This window comes from Cavia porcellus, unplaced genomic scaffold (genome assembly GCF_034190915.1).
Source record: "Cavia porcellus strain 051 isolate PalLab524CR breed Dunkin Hartley unplaced genomic scaffold, mCavPor4.1 scaffold_26, whole genome shotgun sequence".
Lineage (NCBI taxonomy): Eukaryota > Metazoa > Chordata > Mammalia > Rodentia > Caviidae > Cavia > Cavia porcellus.
In genome coordinates this window covers 26,542,788-26,551,717 of record NW_026947509.1, presented here as the reverse complement: position 1 = coordinate 26,551,717, position 8,930 = coordinate 26,542,788, and the positions used below count along the sequence as shown (strand labels likewise).

The 8,930-nt window shown below is 34.9% G+C and overlaps 1 protein-coding gene across 1 annotated transcript; it reads left to right on the top strand.

Annotated features, from left to right (window-relative positions):
- Window positions 1-5,167: 5,167 nt before the first annotated feature.
- Window positions 5,168-6,130, top strand: LOC134473125 (olfactory receptor 11H7-like). Its single transcript, XM_063236632.1, has one exon. It carries the CDS (start codon window positions 5,195-5,197, stop codon window positions 6,128-6,130), a length of 936 nt encoding a protein of 311 aa, XP_063092702.1. The 5' UTR covers window positions 5,168-5,194.
- Window positions 6,131-8,930: the final 2,800 nt, after the last annotated feature.

Sequence of the window (8,930 nt, the reverse complement as noted above, 5' to 3'; positions counted from 1 at the left end):
GGGGGGGGGAATCTTCATAGTCTTTTCCATGTGATTGCACTAGTTTACATACTAAGCAGGTCACTTTTGAGTTTAGCTCTTTACAACAATGAAGAATGGCTTTAGTATGTATGTTCTGGATCACACCTAGGTAGAGGGTGAAACTTACATATCATAGATTTTTAGCTATTCAAGTTTGCTCACTGACAATAAATTCTCAATGAAACATTTTAACTTCACTGAGCAATCACATGATATTGATACATATTAAATCAGTAATATGTGGGTATATATATATATATATATATATATATATATCTTTTTGCTATGATATGTGTTTAATAGTTTTAACTTTAACTAGTGGAGGAAATCAAGTGCATTTGTACCTGAAACTTTTGGAAAGCATGCAATCATTTAAAGTCAAAAATAAATATTCTTAAAACTAATGGGTCAAGAAACCACACACATAAAAATAAAACCTCCATCAACATCAATGGAGACCTTCCATGTTTGAGGTTGTCTTCACTATAAAATCAGGCTGTTCTTAGTACCTCTATACTCTATACCTCTAGCTCTTAGAGATAAAGTGAAAATATTTCTTCCTGTTATTCAAATCTCCATGCAGTCTTCTCTCCTAGTGATCCAGTGTGTAACCACTGCATCTCAGGAGCACACATCTAATTTTGCCTCCAGCACATTTACTCCCAATGGGATCTTTACTCATACGCTTCCTTTCAAAATCAGTATGAGTACCCCAATATCATGCATGGTATGAAATGACAGTGGCAAACATATTTTTGTCTGTGCACTGCAGTTTCCATATCAGTCTGAGAGCAATATGGATCTTTCAGAGGCTAAAAGGCAAAAACTGAGTCAGAAAGGTGACAGACAAAATTATGACAAAATTAAATTTCATTTCCCTCAAACAGTGCTGAAGAAGAGAGGTCATCTAGTGAAGTTCCCTGTTCAAACAATAAACACACTTTCTTAGGTGTGACAAATCTCGGGCATCATTAGTTGTGTGAGGAAAAGAAGCCCTGACAATAAATGCTGAAATGTTTCAGCACATTTCCATCAAATTGTCTCTGGAAACAATAGCAAAAGCATAATGCACTTGATATTATTTCTTTGCCTTTCAAGACTTTACATTTAAAAGCCACAAACTGAACTTTCTCATTCATAGAATATGAAATTGTCTAAGGAAAATTGGCTCTTAGGAAGACGTTTAATCAAAGACTCTATGTATCCATTGCACAAAATCACACACCCTGGTTGGAAAACAACTTTAAGGAGAACATGCCCAAGCCAAGCTCAGTTAGTATTGCATATTATTTTTCAATAATCTCTATAGATCAATTTATGATTGAATCCCTATAGATCAATTTATCATTGAAATCTCCAGGCAAAAAGGAAAAGTCCCTCAGGGCAACACAGAAAGTCACAGGCTCACTTGAATAGAGACCTGATACTTCTCAAGAAAGCCTGACACAGGGCATAAACTGGACTGACTTTTTGCCTCTACACCATCAGAAACAGACCGCTAGATGCTTAGGGTGCAAGAGAAGTGAAATTAGCCGTGCGCAAAGCCTTCACACAGTCTCCATCGTAGGACTGGGAAGAGGTCTTTGTGACCTCCATCTGCACTCCCTCTAGGATGACCTAGGAAGGCTTCATGGTGTGACCGATGTCTTCTCTGATGGGCACTGCTATCATTATACATGACAGGTGGACCGGCTCACCTCTACATTTGTTCATTCAGTTTGAACTGGGACTGAGGGTCAAAGAATATCATTTTTTCTTAAAGCTTATAACCAAAAGAAAAAATGTAATTCCACAGAGAGTTGAAATTACTATGGAATTAATACATTCTAAAATCAAGTCACTAAATATTAATGAAATTTCACCAATATTCTGCTTTTCAGAACCCAGCTCAAGAAATCAGAAACAGCTTTCTGCTGAAATAACTACCTTCAGAGAGTGAAACAAAGACAAAATTGGAATTGTCTCATTGTTTTTGTTTCTCTTATTCTTTTGAATATGGTTGTTCATTTGTTCTCTTCTTTTACCCTCTCTATCCATTCTGTTATCCATCTGCACCTATAGTAGAGGAGGCAAAGAAGAGGAAATTATAAAATTACATCAGGAAGTATGAAGACTGAGATTCTTGTAGAGTTTAATGGTGACTGTATTAAGAACTGCTTCTTACAATTATGTAGAAATTTTCTTTAAAATTTACTTACCATGCTCTCTTTGCAACCAATGGTTTTCTAAGTTTATTTGCTGCTTTAATGTCAACAAAACTAGCATATAGCTTAAAACATTAAAACTCAGTCTTGTGCATTGATGGGTGTGGAGTTATAAAACATAAATTCAGAATCATCGTTACTCTTACTCCATTCCAAGGGCAAGTGGCTGCTCTCTGCTCTCTCATCTTGTTTGGAAGAAAGGCTTCTTGCCTGAGAAGACAGAGAATGTGTAGTACTTCTTGGTGAGGAGCCATTTGTTCATGATGTCTCAAGAAAATGACCTTCGACATGGGTTAGTTTAGTTTTTATCATCACAGTTTTAAAAGTGAAACATAATGACCTTCATTTTTCAGTTAACTTTTTTTCATGGTTTCCTGTCAGATAGATTAAAACCTGTTCTGACATAGTCAGTTCCACAGTCGGTTACATTGTTCTAGATCACTTGATTCGTAGTTCACTTGATGCTTTAGAATTTTTGAGCATTCAAACAGCTGCATGCTAACAAATATATTTATCTTATATAATAAAATCTTACTAATATCAAAGGTTTTCCATTTTATTATGTGCAGTGAGTATTATAAATCTTATTACAGTATATACTATATCAAAAACATGCCAAAGGCAAAAAACATATTAAAGGCAAGTTCTTCACATATCAGTCAAAAAATGAAAAATACGTGGTTAAATTTTTCCTGAATATTACAATATGTTAAAATTACCATTGTGCTCCTTTCTTGGTTATACTTGAGTCTTTAAAAACCATGTTTTGATGATAGTGTTCTAAATTTTAAAAGGAACAAATTTAAAATGTAGGTAAATTATTTGTTTTACCTCAATTGTATCTTGTAATTTTTCTTTTATTTTTAATTATTTGTGTTATTACATCTTGGCAGTGCACAATGTTTACACCATTAACCAGTTCAACCACGTGTCTAACACATCTGGTTTCATCTACATCATCTCCCTTCCACCCACCCACTCTCCCTTGATCCTCTTCCCTTTTGAGACCAACTATCTTCCTACTTCCTTTTGTCTATATTTTATTTAGCTTTTTATTTATAATTTGGGTTTTCCTGTCGGAAAAACCATATGATATTTAACCTTCCTTCTGTATGGCAAATAATGCTGCACTGTGTGTAAATTTATTATCCATTTATCTGTTGATGGACATGAAAGCTGCCTTCAAGATTTAGCTGTTATCAACATGTATATGCATGTATCACTGTACTATGATATCTTTTATCCTTTGGGGAGGTTTCATAGAAAGGCAGTAGCTTGCAAATTTGAATATTGAATATATTTTTAATGAACTAAATAGCTTCAAAAAAGGGAACATGAAAAACTTACAGCAACATAGTCAAAAGAGATTTAGAAGGAAACTCTTCATAATTACTCATTTCATCTACAAAATAATACGTTATATATATCTCTAGAGAAATAGCTCTTTTGAAATAAGTGAATCATGATAAATCACCACATGAAATTTGTCATCAGAGTGAAAATTTGATATTTCACTGCTAAAAACAAAGGACCAATAACCAAACTCTGAATAACCTGTAATAAAATATAAAAATCTTTAAATAGGAAAAAGAAAAATACAAAAAAATTTATTACTTCAATATCCTGCTTGCTATTCTTGTAATACTACTCAAAGATATGGAAAATATAACATTATGGAAATATCTCCAGGGAAAATATGAAATAATGTTAAGACATAAACTGTTCAAACTTAACCATTATATTCTAATGTTTCCAAAATGAAGGTATACATGGCCTCCTGTTTCAAAGTGAATGGCATTAAATAATTGTTTAGATGAGCCACTTTAACTGAAAAACAAGCCATGTTTACCTCTATTTCAAAATCTCTCCAATTTGTCTTGTGTGGTGTTTTGTTCTGTTCTGTTCTATCAGTGCTCGGAATCTAACCCAGGGCTTTCAACATGCTAGGCAAGAATTATAACACTAAATTTGTATAAACACACTTAAGATAGCTAAGATGATTGTGCTACAAATTCTATTCTTGAAACAAAACAGTTAATACTCATATGATTGGATCAATTTTGCATGTTTGTGTCTGGTAATCTGAGGAACCCTTTTGAAAATTACTATGTAAAATAACAACCTGTGTTCCTACCACCTTGCTTTGAGGCGTATATCATCATTGTTTGGGCTCTTTACTATTGTAATTTGTCTTTTTGGTTTATTGTTTTTAAGGTAGTTTGTTTTGTTTTGTTCTGTTTTGTTTTGTTTTTACCTCTAATGCAGAAAGGATAGATATATATGTAGAAGCTTATACATGCCTAGAACTTCTCCTAAACAGTTTACGAGAATTGATTGTAGTATGCATGATGATATGAACAGCTACTGTGAAGAAAAAGAGACATTATGGTATGCATTGCTGATTTCCTGTTGTCCTGCTGTGAAATCCAGTAATGGTTTTATTCTTTGTTCAGAGTGGCTTTAGTCTGTTTTTTTATTACTTAATTTCAGCATACATGAAGGTATGGACAGCTATTTTGAAGAGAATTAGAGACATTACAGTAGCCATTGTTGATTTTCCTATTGTCTGGTTTTGAAGACCTGTAATGCCTTCATTACTCTGTTCTGATCAGTTTTATACTATTTCATTTGTATGAATTCATTGTGTATGAACATATAAACACCTATTTAGAAGAAAACAAGAGACATCATGGTAGCAAAATAAAAAGAATTTTAACACTGATTTAAAGAAGATGAAATTTAATTGATTTTTGTCTTCTGTCACAGTGCAAAAAAAAAAACTCTAGAGTATAGAAAAATTAGAAGGGAAATCATCACGTGCAGAATTCAATGAGGTTTGTTCAGAACTTCTTTTAGATTATCCAATGCCTACAAGAGCCAAATTCCCTGTCCCAAGAAATCTTCAACATGCTTCAATAGTAAAGCTAATTGTTATCATCCACTTTTCTTCTCTCCACAGTCTGGGGACCATGAACAAGTCAGGGATATCTACAGTGACTCACTTTGTCCTGTTGGGCTTTGCTGGCCCCTGGAATGTACAGATCATCCTTTTCTCAATCATTTTGTTTGTCTACATATTAACTCTGAATGGGAACATGGCTATCATCTGTGCAGTGAGACGGGACCGCCGACTCCACATTCCTATGTATGTGCTCCTGGCCAACTTCTCCTTCCTAGAAATCTGGTATGTGACATGCACAGTCCCCAACATGCTGGGCAACTTTCTTTCCCAAACTAAGACAATATCCTTCACTGGCTGCTTCACTCAAGCCTACTTCTTCTTTTCCTTGGGTGCAACAGAATGTATCTTCCTCTCTGTCATGGCTTATGATCGCTACCTGGCCATCTGCCATCCACTGCACTACCCCTCAATCATGACCAGCCAGCTCTGTCGTATCTTAGTGTGTCTTTGTTGGCTTGTTGGTTTCCTTGCCCACTCTATCACAATTTTCTTCATTTCTCAACTACCATTCTGTGGCCCCAACATCATTGACCACTTTCTGTGTGATGTGGATCCACTGATGGCATTGTCCTGTGCCCTTGCACCAATAATTGAGCAAGTATTCTATTCTGTGAGGTCTCTTATCATCATTATCACTATTTTGTTCATCCTTGGATCTTATGTTCTGGTGCTCAGAGCTGTGTTTCAGGTTCCTTCTTCAGCAGGACGGCAAAAGGCCTTCTCCACCTGTGGATCACACTTGGTTGTGGTGTCTCTGTTTTATGGATCCATAATGGTGATGTATGTGAGTCCCACATCTGGCAACTCAGTCACTATGCATAAGATCATCACACTGATATACTCCGTGGTGACCCCAGCCTTAAACCCTTTTATCCATAGCCTCCGCAACAAGGACATGAAATTTGCCCTCCACCAAGTTTTTTGTAAAATGGAAATTATCTAAATTAATAAATAGGATGTGTATAACTCAATGACTTCTTCCAACTGAAAAACATATCATAGCTATCATAGTTCTGATAGACAAAATTTATTATGTATCTGATCATATTTTGGTGACTTAATTTTAAAAATGTGTTAAATATTCATGTGTATGTGTGTGTGCGTGTGTGTGTGTGTGTGTGTCTTAGAGTTGTCAATTTTTTTCCTTTTATTATTGGAGCCTATTAATTGTATGAAATTTTGGTTTCAATGCAATAATTTTGATCATTTGCATTTCTCTAACACCATGCTTTGTACTTCCCTCCCTGTCTCTTATTGCATTTCTCTTCTCTCATAATATTAACCTTTCTACATTCATGTTATCTCTTTTAACTTTCACATATTAGGTATAACACGTGACATTTGTCTTTCTGGATCTGGTCCATTTCACCCAATGGAGTAGAATTGGAGTGGCAATCTCCACATCCACCTACTTTCTTAAAAATGACAATGTTCCTCTTTATGGCTGAATAATACAACATAGTGTGTATTCACCATATTTTTTCCATTCATCTGTTAATTGGCTTGGCTATTATCAATCCTGCTGCAATAAACATGGTGTGCTGGCATCCCTGTAGGATGCTGACTTTTAGTCCATAAGTTAAACACCAAAGAATGATATAACTGAATCAAACTGTGATCCTATTTTTGCTGTTTGGGGGAAGTTCTGTATTTCCACATAGGCTGTACTAATTCACATTGTGACCAGAAATGTAGAAAAAAATCTTTTCATCCAAACTGTCACTAGAATTTGCTATTATTTGTGTTTTGATGATAGCCATCAATACTTGGATGATTTGGAATATCAATGTAATTTTGATTTGTGTTTTCCTCATGTCTACAGATGTTAAACATTTTTTGTATACTTATTGGCCATTTGTACTTCTCTTTAAGTGTTTCATTTATTGCTTCATTTATTAATTGGACTATTTTACTTTCTGGTAATAATTTTTTTAGTTCTTTATATATTATACATAGTAATCCTCTCTCATAGAATAGGTAGCAAGGATTTTCTCCCATTTCATAGACAGTATCTCCACTATGTTGGCAAGTTTATTGTTGAGCAGAAACTTGGTTAATTTAAGTTTGTTTTAACTGCTGTTTTTGCTTTTGTCTCCTGTGTTGTTGTACATTTCAGGAAGTTTTTGTCTCTGTGTGTTTTTGAGCATGTGTGAGGTTTTTTAGTAGTTTCAAAGCTTCAAGTCTTATTATACAGAGGTGCATTTTGAATTCATTTCTCTGTACAAGGAAACATAAAGGACCTAGTTTTAATATTCTACAGATGAACATCCAGTTTACCCAGCACCAATTGTTAAAGAGGCTGTGTCTTCTCCAACATATATTTTTGGCACTTTTGTCCATAATCACATGAATATAATTGTATGGATTTATTTATGTGTGTGGTGCTCTGACGTATTAGTCTATATGTCTATTTTTATTATGGTACTTTGTGTTTTTGTTTGTATTGTTTTGCAATATAATTTGCTGTCAAGTACTCTTAATTACTTTTTTTGTTGCTGAGATAAAATACATTACAACCAAAGCTGATGATGAAAAGCTTATTGTAGCTCACAATTTGTAGAGATTTCAGCTCACAGTTGGCTGGCTCCAAGTCAAGGTGGTGTGGTAGTGGGTACCACAGAGGAGAAAACACTTACAATATGACAAGTAAAAGACAGCAAAACCTTAAAGTAGTGAAGAAGCCGCAGCAGCCTTCATCCTGTCATCCAGAGTACACATCTTTTGGGTGGAACTCAAACCCAGGATAGTGTGCCCTTAATCCCACATCACACCCTTAACCTAGGATCACATTCTGAATCCCAGCATCATGTACTCTAAATCATGCCACCTCGGAGAAGCTCCACTTCTAAACACATGAGGCCTTGGAGGAACATATAAGTATAAGCCATATCATTCTTCTCATAGCACCCAAAAGACTTATGAGTATCTCTTTATTTAAAAGAATAAATATCTCTAAGAATTGCCAATGTACTAACAGTTTCAATAGTGATGCTAAGTCCATCTCCATTGTTACCACTGAGATTTAAGGCGACTCTTAGATGTGACCCCTTATACAAATGAAAAGAAAGTTAAATGCATCCAACATTCAATGACACAAGACAGACATTACCATTCAAAAAGGTACAAGCAGGATGATAGAAAACAGTAAAAAAAAAAGCAAAGCAAGTCAAAACTTCAGCAGGAAAAATATTAAATTCAGTAATTCCATGTTCAGTATATGAGGAATTCTGCAGCAGGATGTGGTCTCCAACCTCTATTATTCTGCTGATGGTTGTAGCTTCCCCAGCTTCACCTTGGGACAGATTTGTTTACTGCTTTAGAGGAAAAAACAAAACAAAACAAAACAAATTACTAGAAAAAAAGAAACAAAAAAGACAAATAACAATAGCAACAAACCCAGACTCCTACCATTATATAATCTTACCATTTCTTGCATGAGGGAGACAATATGGTAGTTACACATGTGAGTTTGATATACTTCACTTAAGAATATGGTCTCAAGTTGCATCCATTTACCTATAAAAGTCTTAATGTGATCATTCTTTATAGCTGAGTGGTACTCCATTGTATAAAAGTACCACATTTTAAAAAATCCATTCCTCAGTTGATGGTCATTTAGGCTGTTTCCAGACCTGGCTTTTACAAATTGTGCTGCTATAAACATGAGTGCATAGGTTGAGGATTTAGCTCAGTGACACAAGCACTTGCCTGGCAAATATGAGGGCATGAGTTCCAAATATGAG

Excerpts from the sequence above, each read along its gene's own strand:
- LOC134473125 (XM_063236632.1), top strand. The coding sequence starts at position 5,195 with ATGAACAAGTCAGGGATATCTACAGTGACTCACTTTGTCCTGTTGGGC.